At 44.6% G+C, this 22,872-nt stretch overlaps 1 protein-coding gene across 5 annotated transcripts in view; it reads left to right on the top strand.

The window, feature by feature from the left end:
• Positions 1 to 22,872, top strand: part of LOC105835500 (unconventional myosin-XVIIIa) — a 51,967-nt gene that overhangs the window by 6,584 nt on the left and 22,511 nt on the right. For 4 of the 5 annotated variants that reach the window (XM_012678843.3, XM_036286301.1, XM_012678844.3 and 1 more), the window contains exons 5-16: positions 2,185 to 2,319; positions 14,638 to 14,826; positions 14,962 to 15,138; positions 15,600 to 15,800; positions 15,896 to 16,048; positions 16,145 to 16,728; positions 16,920 to 17,102; positions 17,252 to 17,514; positions 17,596 to 17,758; positions 17,845 to 18,019; positions 18,694 to 18,852; positions 19,361 to 19,576. In XM_012678843.3, coding sequence (XP_012534297.1) covers positions 2,185 to 2,319; positions 14,638 to 14,826; positions 14,962 to 15,138; positions 15,600 to 15,800; positions 15,896 to 16,048; positions 16,145 to 16,728; positions 16,920 to 17,102; positions 17,252 to 17,514; positions 17,596 to 17,758; positions 17,845 to 18,019; positions 18,694 to 18,852; positions 19,361 to 19,576 — 2,598 coding nt within the window. Of the gene's footprint in view, positions 1 to 2,184; positions 2,320 to 9,299; positions 13,012 to 14,637; positions 14,827 to 14,961; positions 15,139 to 15,599; positions 15,801 to 15,895; positions 16,049 to 16,144; positions 16,729 to 16,919; positions 17,103 to 17,251; positions 17,515 to 17,595; positions 17,759 to 17,844; positions 18,020 to 18,693; positions 18,853 to 19,360; positions 19,577 to 22,872 lie in introns of those variants that run through there. The other variant, XM_012678845.3, reaches the window with a different exon arrangement.

Raw genomic sequence — 22,872 nt, 5'->3', positions numbered from 1 at the left:
ACGGTGTGCAAAAGGTGCGGGCCGGTACGCTTGGTGGGACAAATGATTGCGGTGCGGTGTCGGCCGGTTCATTGCCACTGCTGGCAATACGAATATAGCGGGATCGTGAGTCACGGTCCCTACTAATAAAACTGTACACGAGACACGGGGGACTGTCGTGTGAAAATAGCGGGCTTACCAAGAATCCGAACTTCTTTCATCGTCACCACCAACCAAATCGACCACTATGACCGGGTGTCTTTCTCCCTCTCTCATAAAGAGAGGAGGCCAACGTCTCCGCGCGGGCCCCATAGTCGGAGAGCGAAGATGTAAAAGTAAAAAGGCGCAGGAGGAAGAGGGGGAGAAGATGCCCAAGCGTGTCTGACCTTGCCCCGTAGTCGCGGAATGCTAAAAATGCCACCGCGTTCCCGCGGCCCGAAACGAAATGTGTAATTCCGTCCGTTGTGTCCGTTGCACCGTGTTCTCCCTTTCACTGCTTCCTCACGCGAACAGAATGTAATCTCCGGGGGGTGGTGGCGGCCGTGATTGAATGGCCGGGGCTAAATCCGGGGATTTCGTGCGTCAGCGCGCATCAGAAAATCGCCCGAGGATCGATCGAAACGCGCGTCTCCGTATTTGTCACTGCCGTGACAGAAACGCATTTCTTCGGAAGAACGATGACGGAACGTTTCTCGGAGAAAATGGAAATAGCTAACGCGGCGATGCATTTATAGAGAACCCGGTAATAACCTCGCGCGTATAGTATGCGCGATCGAGTGTTTATTTGCCTAAAAATTAAGAAGCACAAGCACAATCGTTAGAGAATTTAAACACGTACGTAAATATCCGGAAATACCGGACGACGTGAGAGGATGAGAGGAAGAGAAAGGAAATGAGCGCACAGGAACAAGAGAGAGAGAGAGAGAAAGAGAGAGAGAGAGAGAGAGAGAGAGAGAGAGAGAGAGAGAGAGAGACGCGCAGAGAGGGAGAAACCGGATGTAATTCACTCACAAATCGAGCGCATTATACGCTATGTACAGGGTGTACCAGAATTCACATACTCTTCGCTAGAGATTCCTTCTTGTGGGATCTACAGAATTATGGTTATTTTTCGCAACTTTAACGTGCGCGTGCGCGCGGCACAGGTATCTCTCGTTCCCTTACAAATTGCATCTCTCGAAACCGAAGATATCGCGTGCAGCCGTCCCGGCGTATCAGAGCGTGAAGATAGCCGCTTTAATTCGCAATTCTCATTTATCATCGCGGTAACTCCATGGAACTGAATGGCCGACGATGCAAGAGCGGGAAGTACCGGCGGGGAAGGCTACATCTACCGGGTGTCGCCTGGTCCCAACACAATGTTCGTGAAGAACCGGGTCTCGCTCTTCCCCCTCCCCTTCCCCCCATCTCTCTCTCTCTCCCGTTTCGTGACATGGCAGACGCGTCGTCAAAACGAACGTGACGTGATTTACATACTTATGTATAGGTAACCGCGCCGACAGGCCCCTCTCTCTTAGTCAACATCCTGCTTCCTGTTCACTGTGCGCTGCACGAGCTACGTCGTGCGTATGCACGCGTGCCCCGTTATACACACGTTCGCGATAGACGTAGTGTGTGCGTATCGGGGCACCCAGACACGTCGATAACAGGCGGAGCCGTCCGTAACGGTGATTAATCGGGATTAGACCAACAGTTAGGGATACCTGCGTGGGTTCAATATTACTTCTGCGAAGTTAACATGCCGTCTTTGGAATTCCAGATAGAATCGATGTACCGATGATAGAATCCCGATTTTTTCCCCAAAAAAGGCCTCAGATATAAACAAATCCTCCAGGGGGGGGGGGGAGTTAAACTTTGCGTTTCCGTTACACGGATGATTAATAATAGTCTTTCCATTGGAATCAATTCAAGCTGAGAATCGTCTTTCGATATAAAAGTCTCGAGATGCCATTCCAAACTCCCAAGAAGATTCTCGCAACGGAATTTTAATCCATAGGTACCTATGGATAATTTTCCATCCACGTCCATCTCTCCGGGGGAAGCGGGAATGCCTTCATCGCTTCATTTATCGCGAACGTTTACGACATGGATAATCATATAAGCGAACATAAATGAATTTTACCGCAATCGTCGGCGAGCTCAAGGGCATGCCCGCGCGCGGCGCACATGCATTACAATATTATTAACGTGTCAATTTCGTTACAGGTGCAGCCGGTCGCCGAGCTATCGGAATTATCGAGACGCGGCAGTTGTGACGGACGTCAAGTCGAATTGGCACCTGCGAACATCCGTGGCGGCACGCTTCGGCGATCCGGCAGTTTACGGTTTCATCAGAATACAGTAAGCCATCTCCCGTCGTCCCGGCTTAAATGCTATAAGTCGAGCTTTGCTTATTTCTCTTCGCGAATGAAATAAATTGAGAAGTTTAGACTCTCAGGGAAAAATATTCAAGTATCAAAATAGATTAAATTGTATCATAGAGATTAAATTACAGATCAAATTATCAGAGCAGATCTAATTTAACTCGATTGATATAATTTGATCTATAATTTGATCCTTGAGATGAAAACCTTTTCACGAGTTATTTTTTCAAATTTTTAGAAAATATAAATGAGAAATTTCTCGACTTGTAATATTTAAGTTTCCATCATCTCATTCATCAGAGTCAAATTATTCGCATCATCAGGTTTCTTCAGGTTCCTATCTGCTCGTTTTTTTTTTTTATACGCTTTCAATATGTATATTCTCAGCCTTATAGTTTGAATAAATTCTACGACAACGGCGCGCGCCAAGCGTGAAACGAGGACCGAGGAATAAAGAGAGCATGAGTAATGAAATAAAACGTAATCGACTTAGCGGAGGGTACGCGGAGAAATAAAAGGATGACGCCACAAAGGGGGCGCAAAATTGCAGCGGAATGCGACAGGGCTGTTGCAGCGACGCGGCAGCGAGGAAAGGGGAAGACAATAGCGGAGAGGCGCTCACTTTCCACCCACATTCCCTAGAGCCAGCTATGCAGTGGCATAGCAATCGCGTAACGGTACATCTCTACCGCCGCCTCGCACCGTAATACCTCGTTTCCGTCGAACTTCGGAGCCGTAATCTGAACTACGGGCGCAGCCCGTTACGAGAAAATGCATGTCTTTAAAGGCGGCGGTTCGGTCACATTTTTCACCAGAGCACACGGAATGCACCGTGCGAGATTAAATCTCGTACGGAAAACAAAAAGGATTTCACTTTATTATTCGACGGAGGAAACAAATTTCTCGCGACAGCCGAAGCTGCGGCTAACTGATAAACGTGGCGACAGTTTTGTGCGCCTAGATCACGGAGAGAGAAGTGCGTCAGAACGAGAGTAGACGCGTACATTGATCCGTGATTGACGCCTGCATTGTTACAGCAGAGATGAACATGTGTGCCGCATTATTCCCGCATGCGTTGGACGCCGTCCTCCTTCGTTCCGCGGCCTCACGTCGCCCGAGCTTGCGGGCTTTCGAGCTGCCTTCATTAAATTAAACTGTCATGCGACGCGCGACGCGCATTCCACGCGTTCATTTATCGCAGTGGAGTATCGAGGCGCCAATGCAAACGAGCCCGTCAAGAACGAGCGGTATCGCATCCGCATTTCTGGATTCATCGTGATAAGCGTGAAACGCGAATTGCGTTTACGTCAAAACAACATTGTACAATTAAGCGCGTAGCTATATTTTCGTACAAAATCCTTTCGTACGGAACGCTCTGTAATAGGATTTGCATTCGTGCGTTATTAAATCGCCCTTCGGCGACAATGACTTCGATAATGTTCTATTTAAATGTGTACTCGAAGCAGCGAGATGCGAAGGAATAACACGCACCTGTTAGGTGTCCAAATACTCCCGTAAGCCTTAATGCAGTAAACGCAAAACGGTTCACTTCGATAGCGAGCTCTCTGTGTAATCATCTCAGTTCTGATTCAGTTGTTTACGCCTCTCTGTCCCGATCTCGGGATTTCAAGTCTCAGCCTGACAGTCTCGCTCGAATAACAAAGGTACAATTGTAATTGCGAAAGAAGATTCAATTATCCCGAGAAACGAAACGGGCACGATCGACACGGGCGTCTTTGCCCGCTGCGCAATTTGCACGCATGTCGGACGGCGAGCAACGACGCGCCGTAATTGGCAATTAGCTCTAACAAAGTGCGACTTACGTTGGTGTTAAAACGCGCAGCGCGGAACGGGCGCGATAACGCTTACTGGCAGTCGATAAAGCCGACGATACAACGGCACGGCAAGGAACGTGCTGCCGTTGTGGAGAACATCGAGAAATGCGGCGGGCAATAGTATAGTTTTTCCGCCTTGCAGTAAAAGCGGCCTTTTCGCAAAAGTCCGTCGTGTAAAAGCGTTGAATAAAAATTCTGACCTTCTCTATTTGAGTACTCTGTTTGAATTCATCTATTCAACGCTTTTTTTTTCTTAATTCGTTCTGTTCGCAACAAGAAAATAGATTACACGGCCTTGTAAAGATATAATACTGAGCAGTATTAAATTGGCGAGTAATTAATACTCATCTTAAATCGCCGTTAGTATTTTTAATAAACTTTTAACACTTAGTATTATATTTTTATACGGGAGGGAAAAGATGGTAGAAAGATGTGCATTTTGAAAAACATTTCCACTCGATATTAATTGAAAAATTAAATTTACGGATTGGACATGAAATTTTCCCAGGCGTTCTGCCTTTCGTCGTTTCGCGGACTTTTATTTCCCGAGATCAACTCGCGCGGATGTTAAAGGTCTGAGAGAGGTGTCGACTCAGGTCAAGGGAAAAAAAACGAAACCACGGAGCCGACAATCTTGCGATCTTATTAATCGAAGAAAACCGCGGCGGGAACACCGCGGATACGTGCGCGCAGCTGCAAAAACGCGAAGTCGGCAGTTGCTCGGGGTGGTGCACACGATTTGCAACGTCCTCGTGCAAGCTCTCCGCTCTCTCACGGCGCGGCGCGGCGCGGCTCGGCGTGACGGCTCGCTCGCTCGCTCGCTCTGCCTCGATGTATCGGGCTACGTAAATGTCAAATTACGTAATTAGAATTGCATGTTACGCGCTACGTGGTGAGTAATTACGCCGTTACCGCCGCGGCACTATTATTACCCGCCCGCGAGGAAGGTACCGGGTATACGCGCGGCGATAACATCGCCGATCGCCGGGGGATCCCCGCGCTGCGCGCCGCCGCGCCGATCGCGATATGTAGGCCAATAATCATATCCCCGCGGCCGCGTGCGAGCGGGACGGGCGAGGGTTTCCTTTTTCCATCCGGAAAATCGCCCGCGCCCGCCGGAGTCGTTAACCCCTTCGACTCGTTAGTGGCTCGTTGCGCCGTAAATTTATTGCGTCTGCGGATTTATTAAAAATTTATCGCGTCGCGTATCTTTCTTCGGACCGATTGGAATCCTTTGGAATTCGTCGTTGTCGAATTTCGGGGAGGAGAAATTCTCCCTCGCGGTAAGAAAACGCGGCTCACCAAAGACCATGCACCTGCAGCGTCGTGCTGCAGTCTCGCGATGACGTCAGCTCTTATCGCCTATAAATATCGGGCGTTCGGGGAAAAAAGGTGGGTTGCCCACGCGAACGGAGAGCCGGGCGAGTTTAACGGCCCCGCGCGTCGTACGCGTCGTCTACGATTTGGCGAGCTATTGCTGGCGTATTGAGCTTCAGCAGCGAAAACGTAAACAACAAAACCTTTCGTCCTCTCCCTCGCTTCCAAATCTGGGGTGGGACGTCGGCGACGATTTCTGCGAGCTGAATTTTAATCGAGGGAATAACTGCAGAGCCATCTCGAAATTTAATGAATTCGAGAGGCGAATAACGTTACCGATTTAACTCGTAAAATTTACGTAAGCTCCGAGTAGGAACGGTGAGCGCGAATCGTTTAACTTTACATCGGCGTCCCGCTATTTCGCAAAAATGAATAAGCCACTCGAACGGCGGCGGTGCGAGCCGCTGCGAATAAATTAGCATGCAGTTGCGATCGGTGGGCACAAGAGCCGAAGTCGGTCGCCGCGTTCGCGGCGCAGCACGGCAGGCGTAATTCGTATTTTATGCACGTAATCGCGGTGACTTGGAAGTCCACGTACGTACACGCGTATGCGTGCACCCGCCCTCTTATCTGCCCACGCGTTGACGCGAGACACGGCGTTAACGCGTTACACTCCGCGCGAGCCGGCCGTCAGCGGCTCGCAGCGAGAGGCATCTCGATCGCGATAAATGAGAGAGAGAGAGATGCTGCGTGCATTACGCTCCGACTCTGATTCCCGTGCATGGCGCCTCTCTGACACTGCCTCTTTGCCTCCGTCGTCGCTCCCGCGTGTGGACACCGCGTTGGTTACTTCCCGATGCTCTCTTTTACTCCGACGAGGAATTAATCCTCCTCGTGACACGCTGGCATTAACATTTTTTTTCTGAATTGAAACTTGACGCTTTTTAGGAATTGCAAATGATCATTCTTAACATGAACGAGATTTTCTCGTACGACGCATACTGAAAACTTTTCATCTCTCAATTACGGAATTATAATTTATCTTTTACACGAAATTTATGAAAATACCTATATTACGGCCAATTTTTTCAAGAATCTTCGAAAAACTTTCGTCTTTCTTTTTTCGCGAGCACAATTTTACTACACTGAGAGAAAAAAATAGTTGCATTTACCATAATTTATAGTTATTTTTAGCCGTAACAATTTTTACAGTTAAATTAACAATATAAATTATAGTTAACTTAACACTATATTATTGTTACAATAGCTATAGCATTCGTTCATATAACCATATGTATGGTTAAACGTGCCATAATTGTGATTTATGTATGGTAGAATATGTATGGTAGAAATTATTATAATTTATAGTAAACTTTTTAGTTTATAGTAAAATTTTTACCCTGTTTGGCACAACTATACATATATGGTTATTTACACTAACATTATAGCAATAATAACTATAAAAATTATATTTGCAACTATAATTATTTTACTATGCAATTATAGTTGCAAATACTAGACACTTTTCTCTCAGTGTATGTGTACACTTGACATATGTAGTTTATCGAGCGATTTTTTAACGACGTGTTAACGGTAACCAAATTTTTTCACTTTTTACAATATTGAGCTAAAAGAGCTTGCAATGATGTTTGTTGTACACAATTAGATGAAGAAAATATGCAGGGCATAACACAGGAAAAAAGTTTCAACTTCTTTACCACCGTCATTTCTTCTTTTTTTCTTTTTAAAAAAATAAAGCTCGTACCACGCATCAGCCAACCAGCACTTATTTCATAATTCAATTCTTTCTCCTTGCTAAAAAAAAGAGGCGAGCGTTCTCGTATACAAAAACCCCATGTATAAACAAATAGTGTTTAAACGTAATTGTTTATACGGAACTTGTGCACCGTGCGGTCAAGTTTGAATTTGACAAAGCACAGCTTTGTCGGATGAGGAATGATAAATGACGCACGGACGGCGCTCAGAAAATGAAGCAGCCATGTCGCGAGTAGATATAAACGAATATATGTACGGATTCTATGCGAGGGCTTGTTTCAAATCCGATCAAGATGGTTTAGACGCGTGCATGTAAGCATGTCGCTCGCGCCGTACGGCTCCAAGTACGCGCGCGCTGTTATAGATTTACGACCTGCGTCTGCTATGACCGTACCAGTCAATCCGGTCTGTCCGTCAATCCGTGAGTCGTCGAACGTTTTTTTTTTTTTGGCCGCGGATCAAAAACAACATTCAGCTTTCGGTCAAATGCCAGAACCGAATCATTGTCGCCGTTTTTTTTTTCTTTCCTCTCTCGGACTTAGTCTGCCCGACCAAAAGTTATTATCAATAACAGCCATTTCGTTCGAAGAAAAAAAGTGTTTTCTTGTTCTCTGGACTTCACTCTCGTGAATTTTTTAAATTTTCTTTCCTTCAGCTTTTTTCTCTTTCTCCTTCGTATCGAATTGAATGCCTTTCTCAAGTCCACTTACGACTTCATTGGCCGCAACCACGCCTACGCCAATCGCTACAACACACAAGGTCGGTTTAGCAATTCGCGCAGCGTGAGCGACTAAAAGACCCGTTTTCCATTTCACTTCTTTTTCTCCCTCTCCCGAGAACCCGGTGCCGGCCTCGAACGACCTTCCCCCGGATTCTATCGGCATTTTCGATAGTTTCTCATCGAAATTTATGTTCTGCATTTATCCCTGTAAGTCTCAAGCGCAAAATATCAACGCGATTTACGACCGCATTTACCTTCGTTACGACGTTTAATTACGCAGAATGACGGATTCATTAGTCCCTAAAATGCATCGTAATTTCTTCGGGGGGACAGTAACGCGACGGGGCTCGCATCAAAGCGTAACAGGACGGTAACCGCGCGCCGCGTTGCGCTAGGACTACGTAACGGTTATTGAAACCCAATTGTGCGTTGAATGCGGCGCGTCTAATCACGTTTGCCTTGTTTGTCGCGTACGTTATGCGCGCGATTCGCATCGAGGGATCACCCGGCCGTTTCGACCTACACTTTAATTCCAGTTGTTCCACCTATCTCTCCTCCGGTCGTTCCGCTCTCCGGTAAAGCGCGCGGCGTAAAAAGGCACATAGCGCGAGTCCGCCGTACGAAACAATGTAACCGTGAAGCCTAAGCCTGATCACACATCGTGCAGAACCGTGAGAAACGGCGCGCGTACGGGAGGGAGATCTCAGGAGAGCTACCTTAACTCCGGGCAGGAAACTTCTCAGCTATGCAGACGCGCTTCGAGCGCTAACGAGCCTCGATCGACGGATGTCGCAACGAAGGAGGCTAATGCCGATATTGCTGAACGATAATTGAGGATGATAATTACGATATTGTTACGCGAGACATTCATACCAGATATGCCTACGTCATCGTTAAACGTGCTACTAATTCCAGCCTCTCCGATTATATCAGCGATTTACTTACGCATGCAAATAAATCGCGGCCGTTTGCTTCTATTTTTTGCTTCCTTCCGGCTGTCTCTCAAAATTATGACAGTTAAATAATTTTGTTATAATTTTATCAAACTATTTTATAATATAAGTACTTAATAAAATATATTTTAAAATAGTTAAATTTTACTAAAGGTATACACGGAGAGAATTTTCTCTTAAAATTTACCCTCAAAATCTGGTAATTGTGGGATAATGTGTAACCTCGAGGAATTTTACTATACCTTTTAGTAAAATTGATTAAAAGCATAGTGAAATTACTATACTTTTAGTCAAATTTACTAAAAGTATAGTAAATTTTACTAAAAAATATCGTAAAATTCCTCGAGTTCACACAATATCCCACAATTACCAGATTTTGCAGGTAAATTTTAAGAGAAAATTCTGTGTAGTAAAATTTTTGTCGAAGTCCAGGTAGCTGCCGTGATTCCAAAGGTAAATTCTAAGCAAAAAAATATTTCCGTGTAACCGTCTAATTAAATCGTGCCAAGTCACTGGAAGTCGCGACGATCCCGCGTCGGCGCCCGAATCGCTCTTCCTTTTAGATCTGGCCCCAGGGGTACGCACGCTCCGGGCATGTAAATTTCTTTTTTACCTGCCGTCTAATCCACCGATCCGGCGCGTCCCACGCGCCGCCGACAAAATGTAACGGAGAAATTGTCGTGTAGCAATCCACCCACGTCGCGATCGATTCACGACGTTCCTCGTCCCCGCATTGAATGCGCATTGTCGCGGGCAGTAATGACAACGGCGGTGCGTCATCGGCCTGGCATAATTTAAAACCTTAGAATAACGCGTGCAGAAAACTAATTGCCTCTTTCCTCAACAGTCAATCGAACGCTGCACGTCCTTGAATGGTATTATCTCCTCCCGAGTTCTCGTCCGCCACGCGAGTTCCGTCCGACATGAGGAAAGAAGGAAGCTCTAAAAGAGGAGAAAAAAAAAATACTTGTCTTATCAATTAACGGCTCGTTACAGCCGCCGCCGTCGCACCGCGTGCGTATAGTGCGTGCTGATCGATACCGAATTATCGTACGTCGAGAAATTCTGCGGCTGTTTCTTGGGCGAGCAACATGGCCGCGGCGCTGATACCCGAACCGCAAAGAGTTAAACTCCGGCCGCGCCGTTATATTACGTCTCTCCGTGCGCAGACAGATGCTTGTGGCAATGCCCGCCCGGGTAACTCGCTTTGGTTTGGACGCAATCTCGCGTGTTACGAGTTTCTTAAAATAGCAGTCCGGTGCTCCCTCGAATCTCTCTTCACGAATGCGCTCCTCTCCCCGTGTGTAGCACGTGCGGTGGCACGCATCCGTAGTCGTCGCCCTCGACGCACCGCACGTGACCGATCCGCGGATGTTCTTTCTCCTCGGGGGGAGGAGAGGGAAGAGGATCGATTTTCTTATCGCCACACTGTAATCATGCGCAAAATAAAGACGTCGCGTCGAATGCGATCCTCCATAGCCGCGGGACGTAAAATAAATTGAAGAAGAACTCGAACGTATCTTTCAGAAAATGCAAAAATGCGAAACGCGGAGCACGAGAGTATTGAAAAAAAAATTTGATTTGTTGTACAATTTTCATGCTAGGAGGCAAGAGATCAGAGACCGAGGAATCAAATAATAATACATTTCCCCGTGGCTGCCCGAACTCCCTTCTGGGGAAAGCTATATATAAACACTTCTATAATACACCCGGCATTTCCTCCGCTTCTCGCGTTCGAAGCTTTCGAAAGCGCGGGAGCTTTGCACGGCAGACGGCAGCCATATATATTTGAAGCGAACGATCGAGTCGAGTATTTCTCAGAAACAATTCTCGTACTCATGTTACGCTTCCGTAGGTTGGGGTTCCGCGGCCTCTAAGAGGAAGCTTGCCATTTAACTTCAGACAATGAACGCATCTATGTATATCATTAGCTTCAAATTGAATTTTTTATGTAGATTAAACGGGGGATGAATACATTAAAACATTTTCATGTTTAATGACATGTTAAACGGCAACATTATAGTCAAATATTTTATTTTGAAAGACAGAGAATTTTGGACTCTGTCTCCTCACAACAAAACGCTTCAAACATAAAGTCACCGAGAAACACGCGGTTTCCGATGTCCGCTCTTCGGACCTTCGAATTTTGCGCTAATTGCATCTCGATCTGCAATCGCCCCAGAATTCGGATCGGCCTACTAGCCGACTGTTTGCCGTCTGTCGCACAAATCGCGGAGGAAGGACGTTGAAGTAACCGAAGCCGAGCGTATGGTCGGCCGACCGATAGGAGAGGGGGGGGGCAGAGAGGGGGACATCTGCACGACGGAAGCGGGAGACGAGGAACGTGGAGAGCGAGCGGGAGAATTACGTTTCGTGATGGAGAGAAAGAACTCCCGGGCGGCTCTCGTGGGCACACGCCTCTCTCGTTCTCCTCGGTTCTCCTCAACGAGAGGACCTGTCTCTGTCTCGGAGCACGGAGCGTTGCCTCAGTCGACACTCGGGAGACCCCCGTGATGCTCCTCCTCGTGATCGAGTCCTGCCCGCGTGACCGTCGCCGCCGTCTCGATGAAAGGACCACCTGGAGGAAGTCGCGCCTCAGTTCTCGCGGATGCGAGCCATTCGCCGGAGCGCTTTAAAATCACCGAGAGAAACGCGTCGGGGAATTGAACAGGCACTCGCGCGATGACATTTGCGTCTTTATAAATCTTGATACATCTTGATCGACGGAGTTCGATATGACGGTAATCGGCGGCGCTGCGCGGAAAGATCTGTCATGCGGTGAATCGCGAGTGGAAACTGACTGATTGGCGTTTTTTTTTTCCCTATCGAGTGTCTAATGCAAGAAAAATGCGGAGCAAATAAAAGAATAATGAATCATTAACGACAAACTAATCGAGGAGGATATATATAGTGGTACGACACTGGACGAAGTATCATGATTATCAAACAACTCACATTAAGGAAATAATCTCACGTTATCGCGCTAAGTGATGAAGAAATATTCGACTTTCGACAGTTAATGAAGAATTCTATACATGTGAATTCTCAAGCAAACTTCAGAAAGCCTGCGGGCTACCTCGTCGGGATTAGTGATAATTATTTTGGGAAAGTGACAACGTGAAACCTGCTTCTTGAGACCAGACAGAGAGAGATACATCAAAAAGATGCCGCGCGGCAGAGATGAGATTGACAATATGTCGCTCGGCGCGCATCACCTTCTTCACAGATCTTGCAAAGGCAAGGCTCATGCCAGCGGGATAGCTAAGAAACACAATCGTCAAGATGTTTCCTCGCAAAAGGTGCCGAAGTCACCGGCGCAGGATTTCTCGAAGCAGCAACAGCAGCACGAGTTCGGTGTTTCGAGCAACGGCGTCATCCTCGACAGGAAGCACAGCAGAAATAGCACGAGCTCGTGGGAGTGCAGCGACAGCGACAGCATGCACTCCTCCGAGATCGGGCAGAACGGCTCCCCGGAAAATCGACTGATCAACGCAAATCGCGGCCTCGAACGAACGCCGAGCGTCAGATCCAATGCCAAAGAGAGAATCAAAGGGGGCAATCAGTGCTCGCCGTCGCCACGGGCAACCAGAAACTTCAGAAAGGAGAACTGGGAGGACACCTTGCGTGTAGGAAACATAAGCGACAAGTTTAGGAAAATGGAAAGGGGCTGGGACGACAGTAATGTCATCAGGCTAAAGGAACGTAAGTGGCATAGAATCACGGCGGAAATAGAACAGCGAATGCCGAACACGGACAATGGACTACGGATGTTCGGTCTCAAGGGTAGCTGGGCCAATAATTCGAAGAAAGTGGCGAAGCGAATTCATCGGCCAGGTCACCAAAGATGCGCGAAACCGATTCAGGACATTATCGAGTGGAAAGAGCTGTTCGAGATGGCCCTGGCCAGGAAGATAAGACGGAAAATACGGGAGAATGGACAAGTAGAATCAAATATAATGAAGAGTGTGAAACGTGGCGGAGAAAGTGGTCGCGCGAAGGACGAAGGAGAGTGCATGAAGCCTCTCGAGGTTCTTTTGGAAAACAGAGTGACGCCGCAGACGGAAGAGGTACGTTTTACGAAAAGAAAAAAAAAAGACTCGGAAGAGATTGATGACTTATCCAAGATGGTAAAGGTCTGGACCAATGGAAAATAACTTTTGCCAATAGAAAACGATTGAAAAAAATATCAATAATTTTTACGAAATACAAGGGATTTCGAAATAATACGAGATATAAAAGAAAAGTTACTTTCCTTCTGTTAATTTACCTTAGCAGTCACGTCATTCTTTACCAAACTACTAATTTCGATCAAACGAATTGAGACGTTCCGTGTAATCTCGCGATTAAAGTATAAAGCTTCATCATTGATGTAATATGTGTCTTCAGAGAATTCAGGAAACCTCTGGCAAATTGTCATCGCGTGAGAGCGCGGGAAACGCGTTTAAAGGGCAAACTCCGTAATATTCAAACAATCCCTCTCGTTTAGGCCGTTGTAGGAGCGGCGTTTGTCGCTTATTCCGCAAAACAATGGCGCGTTGTACGCTGTACCAATGAGCCCCGAGACTCGATGCATAGTAATATATATACCAGGAAACTCACTGTTTGTCTTCCTTACCTGGTGGAACCGTACGAGTCACCGCGCTTCGCGGTTGCTCGATGCGGAAATCGATACGCGAGAACTTACAGCTGCACCGACACAGTGATTCACGAGCTTATGGAAAGTACGCGGAATACGTTTAACTTTCGTTCGTGTAAAATCCAAAGTAACTAAACCATGCAAATAATTTTGTAACTTCAATTAGTCCCTCATAATTATAATACAAGCAATCGATAATAAAATATGCCAATAGTAAAAATTCTCAACCTTTGCTAATAAGATCATTTGTATTCTATTCAATCTCAATGTAAACGTTGCTTGGATAGCAAAGTAACAAATTGACGAAGCTTATTCTCCGTATCTTCGAGATAGTAGTCATTTCATCCTGAAGGGGGATAGAAGGACACGTGAAATGAGGGAAGATAGAAATAGAAAGGATCAAGCGAATGCCATTTGGATGTTAATGAGTTACCGCAGTTAATGGTACGCAGGCCGGTTCGTCTGTAGTCGTAATACGCCGCGTAGCCACGCAATAAGACGTTTCATAACGATTCACACAACGACAGACCCCGCCGCCGGTAGCGAGCTCGCGTCGAGGACGCGTCGCCGATTCAACTTTATCGTGTAGGTGTGAGTTGTCCTCGGTTAGACCGTGCTTACTAAACTGCCGGCGGCAGAAACTTCAATATAAAGCTCGAGACTACGTGGTTCTCGATGATCCGCGTCGGTGGAAGAGAAAAAAAGGGCGAGGAGCTCACGTGACTGCAAAACTCGACGACGTCTCGGAGAACGTAAACGATTCCATTATACGTAACGCACGTTGAATCTTTCCGCGAATAAGATGCGCTCGAGAATTGAAAATATTTGACGATAGCCCTCAATTACACTCTAAAGGAACTTATTTGTCTGAATCGGCATACGTAAAAGGAACGTTGGACTTTTCATACGGCTTCAGAGCAAGCTCTTCATTTCTGTTATGGCGATATTCAACTCAATATAAGAGATACGCTTCATTTGCTCTTATTTCGAGAACGCATTACGCAGATAATCTGCGTGCGCTGATATTTTTCACTCTTTCGTTTCTCCTTTTGCACAGGCGCGATCGGAGGAGCATCTGGCTCAGGAACAAGCGTGGTTAACTTCCGAGAGGGTCTGGTTATTGCATCGCGGAGGTTTTACACCAGCCACAAGATGCGGTTCCGCCGATCCCGACACAGGAAAGCTGAGAATCCGACTGACCACCTCCGGTGAGGAGCTGCTCGTGGACGAGGAAGACGTGGAGAAGGTATTTATGATCGTTTCCTGCAATTAGCTCACGGCCGCATGCTTATTAAGCGTACTTACTGACCAATCGAGCTAAGCGATTCGATAATTGCGTTCCATTCATCATTATAATTTATCGCTGTTTGCATCTGTTTAGGCCAATCCACCTCAGTTCGATAAGGCCGAGGAACTTTCCCAGCTGCGATTTCTGAATGAATCATCCGTGCTCCACACGCTGCGGCAACGTTACGCTAGTAACTTGATACACACGTACGCGGGAGACAGCATGATCGTTATCAATCCGGTCGCACCATTGGCAATTTACTCCGAAAAGGCAAGGCCGTTTTAAAAGTTTACGTAAACTTACATTACACACAGTCTTCCGGCGTAATAAATCGACTAAATTCTAAAAGTGTACATAAAAAAGTAATATAGCCGGTAACATAGTATGTAGTTGCAGGCTGCCAACTACAGATAATAATCAATACAATAATACTTGTTGTTAATGCAAGTACAATGTTGATACTGCGATAGCATATATTATTGTATTGAGTAGCCCGCAACTACATATCTTATTGGATATATTACATTTTTTTCCGCGTAATATTATTGTATTTATACTCCACGAAAGAACTTGACGGAATCTCGCATCGATTCTAGTTCAATTAATTTCTGTGTTTATTATGTTCTTCATATTTAAGATTCTTATCTGAATTAAAATTATATAGGCGTTATATAGGTCTGTATCTTGTCTTTATCTTTAAATTAAAATTCTTTCCACTTCCCTTATTTTAGGTCGCGCACATGTTCCGAGGTTGCAAAAGCGAGGACATGCCGCCGCATATTTATGCCGTAGCGCAGTCGGCTTTCAGAGGAATGCTGGCAACACGCAGGGACCATTCTCTGGTTTTCCTCGGGCGTAGTGGAGCGGGAAAAACTACGAACTTCAAACACGCCCTTCATTATCTCGTGCTGACTGCTGGTACAGTTAACAAGGCGAGTAAAAACGTGAAAATACGACGCGCCAGCACTTTCTGTGTAGAACGTTTCTGAACGAATGTCGTTCTCTTTATTTTTTTTTTTTTCTACAGATATTGACGATCGAGAAACTGAATGCGCTATTCACAGTTCTTGAGGCCTTCGGAAACAGTAGAACGCATATGAATTCGAATGCGACGCGTTTCACACAGCTTTTCAGCCTCGATTTCGACCAGTCGGGTCAAATAGCATCGGCTTCTCTACAGGTAAGAAGAAGAATAGAATTTTTTATCCCTCGTCCCACCTATTCTTCTCTTGCGAAAAATTCGCAAAACGAATGACATTTCATCTTTTCTCGCAAGGTGCTGCTGCTGGAGAAGTCGAGAATAGGCCGACGAGCGAACGGGGATCCGACGTTTCACGCCGTTTACCGTCTGCTGGCGGGCGCGGAGGGTGCGCTGAGGAAAGAGTTACACCTCACAAATCTAGTCGCCGAGAACAACTCCTTCGTCACGCCTCTGCAAAAGCACGAGGACAAACAGCGGGCCATGGTCGAGTTTAACCGTATCGTCGCCGCGTTCAGGATACTTGGTATCTCCGAGGCCGACGAGAAGGTTATCTGGCTGGTGCTGGCTGGCATTTATCATTTGAGTTGCGCCGGCGCCGTGAAAGCTGGTACCAGCTCGCAGAGCAGGTGGCAGTTTACGAGGGTTGAATGCGCGGAGAAGGCCGCCAATCTTTTGGGCACAACGGTGGAGGAACTGAGTCGAGTGGTGTTCTCCACTAATGGAGGGGGGGCCGGAACACCGAGCACACCGAGGGCTGCTCTGAGGACACCCAGTCCAACGGAACAGGGCAAGGACGTCACGGGGCTTGACGCGCTGGAGGGACTTCTGGTCGGACTCTACTCCGAAGTCTTCCACTGTGTCGCGGCTCTTATTAACAAGTAAATGAATAACAAATAAATTTTGCTTGTTAAATAATATTTTCAAAAGATTTTTTAAATTATATTTATGTTTTATAATAAATTTCACATATTATTTCATAAAAATCAAACTGTACAAAGGCTTTCCGCTCAGCATTTACGTTACTTTTTATCCGGAATATCTTGTTAGCAGTGCCCTCGTTACTTTCTAGATCCATATCATCCGCTGTACATACAGTCTCATCACTGCTGCTGTGTGATTCGCCAGGTTTTCAAAATCCTGCCTCGTGCGGCCGACAAACCGGTGCAACCTTCGAAGATCTTTGTCACAATTATCTGCAGGAACGTCTGCAATTATTGTTCCACCACACTACGTTGGTAGCCCCGAAGGATAGGTACAAAACATGAGAAATGGATTCTTCAATTTCTAATCATGAATTTCTTTTCGTAAAATTTTCATATAATGCTTTATAAAATTAATTTTTAAATATTCTTTATATCGTTACTACGTAAAAAATTATATTACGATTATTCAATTTATCAGATACGTCCAGGAAGGGATCGATGTAGATTACGAGGACGATTATGATGAGGAGGGCATTGGGTCACCTCAAGGTCTGGTCTCTCTCCTGGACCGTGGAAGCTCGCAAAGCGCGACGATGTTGCGAACTAGTCAAAGTGATCTTAGCGGTAGCAGGCAGATGGAACGAAAAGGTTTGCTCTGGCTGCTGGACGAGGAGACCGTGTGTCCCGGAGGCAGCGACGAAACCTTCTTGGATCGTCTCTTTTCTCATTATGGAGACCGTGGTAGGATTCAAGATCGACATTTATGCTGATTATAAATTTTGTAAAAAAATTTAATGTACACGAGATACATCGATGCTGTAGATCACCAAATGCTTCTGCGAAAAGCGCCGGGCAACAATCAATTCGTTCTGCAACATCTGTTGGGAACGAATCCTGTGCTTTACACCGCGACCGGTTGGCTTAAGGCTACACGCGAGAATCCCGTCGCCAAGAGTGCCATTACGATACTTCAAGAAAGCACACGGTAATGTCGCAGACTCGTTTACCTAAATTCTTTAATAACTATAATAAGCTAAATCAATTTTTATCTTTATGTGATTAAAATTCTAGAGAACATGTAAGCATGTTGTTCGTAAGTGCACGAGGTGCTGGAGTTTCCGGTGCCCTATGCAGTTCCCTGCCGGGACTCGAAGGCTCGCAGTCACTGAGGCGAGCCTCGAGCATCCGAAGGACATTCACGGCCGTAAAAAGAAAGAACGTTTGCCTGCAAGTGAAATTCACAGTAGTACGTATCAATCCCTTTCTGATCCGGCAAAGAACACTGAGAAAAAAATGTTGATTTGACTAAATTTTTCAACTAGATTAAATCTCTTCAGGTCAAGTATTTATGCAATTAACTTAAATACTTGAACTTCAATTTAAGTATTTATATATTTGACTTAAGTACACAAATAGTTGAATTAAAGAAATTTAATCAAGTTGTAAAATTTAGTCAAATCAACAACAATTTTTTTTTCCCAGTGTAGCGTTTTGAATTTTTGCTCTTTCGTTGTCAAATTTCCGATTTCTCTCGCATCACTCTTGAAACGTTCAAGAGCGACGAATCGATTGTTGATCTGTTCCCTTGCCGCTATTTGCGATTGGTCGACGCGGTGTCAGAGATCAAGCTATTATCGCGTGTTCCATAAAACATTATCGCAAGGCCGCACAGACGTCGTGCAAGCTAGCTTAAGGCGAATTGACCTTCGCCCTGAGCGAGATGCGAGATACTCGCTGAAAATGCTCGGTGAAATCTGCGTTACGATGTTCGAATACTACCTTGCGTTGTTGCTGTTCATTTTTCTCTTCCTCGCTCTTTATCTAGCAAGAACAATACGGCGATTCTTTATTTATCTCGGTTTATTTATACGTCCCGTACGACTCATCAAGCGAAAGAGTATAAGCGTTAATTGTCTCCAGGATGGCCTCGTGGAGACACTGCGGAGAACTCGCGTGAAGTTTGTGCACTGCCTTCTGCCTCAACACAACGCCGGCTGTACCGACAATAAGAGTCTCCTCTCTGTGAAATCGAATCAGAGCGAGGACAACGTCATTAATGTGCCTCTTCTACGGTCACAGGTAAACAAATTCTCATACTTCATAAGATTTTTTTATATTTCAAACTTAAATAGATTTTTTTAAAAATATCTTAAATTTAACTTCTTCAGATTTTATAAGTTTTCTTCGAAAATTAAAAAATAGGAAACTTTAAATATTTTTTAAGAAAGATCTTGAAATATTTCGGAATTCATATAAAAAAATTCTGGAAAAGATTTTTTTAGCACTTTTGGAAAATGTTCTAATTTATATTGAAAAATCTTTTGTGAAAACTTTTAAAAAGAAATTTTATATATAAAATTATATAGAGAAATTCTAAAAAGTTGTATACAGGATTATGAGAAAAATTTTTGCTACAAAATCCTTTAAAAAATGTATAAAACACAAAATCTTACGGAAATAATAAAATCTATGAGTTTCATGCCATTAGAAATATTTTCTACAAATGCTTTTTTACCAGTTATATAATTATTTTTCAGAAAAGACCTAATAGCAAGTCTAATGCATACATTCTAATATTTTCGTACAGATTCGCGGGAGCCAGATAATCGATGCTATTCGTTTACACAAAGTCGGATTCCCTAAGTATATGGCCTTAGGCGAATTCAGACGCCGGTTCGGATTGCTGTCAAGTGACGTGAACGCACGACCTGGAAGTCCCGTGACCGACGAACGTCGCGCCGTGGAAGACATGCTGCTCACCGTCGACGTCGATCCCGCGTCCTACAGAGTCGGTCAAAGCCAGGTGAGTAAACAACGTTTTCTCGAGGAACATGCAACTCGAACTTCCAGTGTAACCGTAGAAAGTGGATGCGCTATCAAAAATAGCGAAAACGCGTCATTAATCACCCTATAGAATTCTAAAACATATATCCGTTGCGAGAAAGTTTGTTAGGAAATTCATCAAGTGCGAAATGTCGCCTCGTGTCGAGTACACGCGATCTCTGAAGAAAAAAAAAAATTAAGGTATGGCTAGTCAGGTTACTTAATATGAAAGGATCGAGCGGGTGAAATAAGGTCGAGCGGGAGAATTAGCGGGGACTAATAAATAATTTATCAAACGCTTATGTCGGAAGACGACGAGAAGTGGCATGCTAACGAGTTATATACATAACACTCGAGGATCGTTAGAAAGCTATGGATGCGCCCTGTACCCCATAATCCTATAGTCGTATTATTCACGAAATCGTGACGTCCCGCATGCCGCGCTCACACGGCTCTTTTCCCGACCGCGGGAGTATAATACCCACTTTCTAATAGTTTTTACGTCCCGGGAAGCTTATACGTTTTTTACAACCGCACACCGACCGTAAATAGTCGTTGGCTTTTTTTTCTTTCGCTCGGCGAAGAAGCGAACGTCGTTTTGCGACGCGACGCGCGCGCAGAAAACGCGCTCGTCGTCTCGCGGCTCGAGAGACGTGTCAACGCACTTTCGCTGACCAAGAAGTCGTTAATGGAATTCAGAAGGGAAAATGACGGCCGTCCGAGTCGGTCCGGCGACGGGCGTTGTGCAAATCATCGGCGCGTCCGACGCTTCCGCGAGCCTATAATTGTTCTCGTCACGATCGGGCATCGCCACTCGCGGCGCAGCCCATCAACATACGTTCCGCGGAACATGACTAAACGCTCAGACCTATGACTTATACAATATATTCATAGAGGGCACATTATCTTCTCAAAGGGCTATATTTCTGTTTTTAAAAACATGCAACACGTCGTTAGTCGCGATCTTTATATTTGAACAGGAATCACTTTTTGTCTCAATCGTGACTCTAAATTCATGTTCCGATTCTTATTATTCGCGAATCAGAATCGCAGGAGATTGATTGACGAGGTATAAAGATACCATGTCAAATCGAACAAGATGCCAAGTGGAAGATTTGTGCCGAGTAAAAAAACAGGAGAAATGGAAACAAGATCGCGCGACGATGGAATCGTTCAACGGGGTCGCGCGCGTTTATTCTTTCGGTAGGTTTCGCCCACGGAAATACACTTTCCAAAGATTGATGACGCGCCGGCAAATCGTATTCTGTCTTATGGATGCCGTAATTTAGGGAGAGAAAAACATAGACTAACAATATCCTCAACTAAAAATTAGATTTTGTAAATTTTATTATTATCAAATAATATATATTAGATGATTATTACAATGTTGAGATATAAAAATGTAAAAATATAATATTTTATTGAAATGATTATCAAATTTTTAAAAATTTTTGTATTCTTGTTTATATATGAGACAATAATTGTTGAACAAATATTATTATTTTCTATTTAACTTTCGTAATTGAGGTTTAAGATTTTATTTCTTCGTCACTCTATCCTTGAGATTTTATAGAATTAGCTAAGAAGAAAGAAAGACATTTATCGTTGTAAATTTCTCTCATTTATGCCTAAAAGTTTTACGATATTTCTTGTCGCAGATCGGCAATAGGTAATAGCCTCTTGTCGCACCTGTTGGGTTCGTGTATTTTTACGGAAAAAGATCACAAACGAAGCGATCTGTCGGTCGGTGCATTTCTCCAGCTGTACTTGGACAGGCAGAACCAGCTTCGCCGGCGGAGCTTCGCGGCTTTCACTTTGCACTTTGCTCGTAGCTTGCGGCGCGACGGGTCGCCGCGCCGGAAGGCGGCCTTTATGCAAATTTTACGCATGACTACGAATTAAGCGGTACACATTGGCATACGCACTTGGCACGCGATCCAAGTGCACCACTTCTCACCCGAGAGAAACAATGTTGGTCGAGATTTCTTTTTCCGTTCGTGTCAGCGCCTCAAATTCGTCGTTCCGAGGAAACGCACTTCCCCGTTTCGCGGGATGTTCTCCGCCGTGCTGATACGTTATTCATGTACACGTGTCGAAAAAAAAAAGTCGTTACCCGGGAAATGGCGTTTATTCTAGAACGAAATCGTCGTTTTACTGCACAGTTAACGTTGGATGAATTTAAGTACGTAAGAATTCGCAGTCAATATTGCGCTGGAACTTTTCAGAAACATGACCCGCGCGTTTTATATCGTATCATTATTAGCGAGGGAATGCTGTTTAAATGGAAGAACGTGTCACAACAGTGACTTGCGATATTATTTTAAGAAGGTGGAGTACACGACGGTCGTCACGCGAAGCAGTCACAAAGCGAAATCTAAAACTGAATCCTGCGTGCAATCCTTACGCGAAACGATCAACCGTTAACTCCGTTTATTCGCGGACGACTCGGTACATGCTGTAAGTTATGCGGCGGTCGTTTGCCTCCGTCTGTGATAAACCATACACGGCCAGAAGCTCACAGCGAGGCTCCCTGTGACGTCCGTGCATATGTTACATAAATACGATCATTCTTCTCAAGCTATCAAGATTTTTAACAGCGAAAGATATAAGTTAGATTTCCGCTCCACGTGCAGGAATTCAAACAGATTGCAAGATCATATTTGTATGAAAATCGACGCGAAGTGTATGTGGTTTTTTTTTTTTTAAGCCACTTCTCGATTATTTGTAGATTGCTCAAGTATTTTGTTTAAATATATTTATCAATTTTCACTTGATACGCAGACAAAATTAGCCTCAAATCTACAATCATTGTTTCGTACATAAGCAAAGATGTAAAATCTTCTTCGAAGAATTTGTTCAACACACATAACTTGCTCACATGAAGAATTTTGCCCATATTTTCATTATTTAATAATAATTTTCATCAAATTAAGAAGAAAAGATAATAGAAAAAAAACGATATCTTCAAACAAAGAATTAGAATTTAGTGCTGATTTTTTAGTACTCATATTATCAAAACAATCATTGCATATATACTGTGCTCTTTAGATGATTATTATAATATTGAAATAAAATATATTCTATTAAAGTTTAAAATTATCAAACTCTCTAAATAATATTTTATATTCTCGCTTATATGAACAATGATTGTTAAATTGATATTATTTTCTTTTCCATATAATGTAAATAATTTAAATATACGTGTGCTCCAAAAACATTATTTATCGCAAGTGTAAGTTATCTCTAAACGTCAGGATTATGCATGTAGCGTCGCGT

This window comes from Monomorium pharaonis, chromosome 4, assembly GCF_013373865.1.
Source record: "Monomorium pharaonis isolate MP-MQ-018 chromosome 4, ASM1337386v2, whole genome shotgun sequence".
In the NCBI taxonomy this organism is placed as follows: domain Eukaryota; kingdom Metazoa; phylum Arthropoda; class Insecta; order Hymenoptera; family Formicidae; genus Monomorium; species Monomorium pharaonis.
This window is presented reverse-complemented; position numbering and strand designations above follow the sequence as displayed.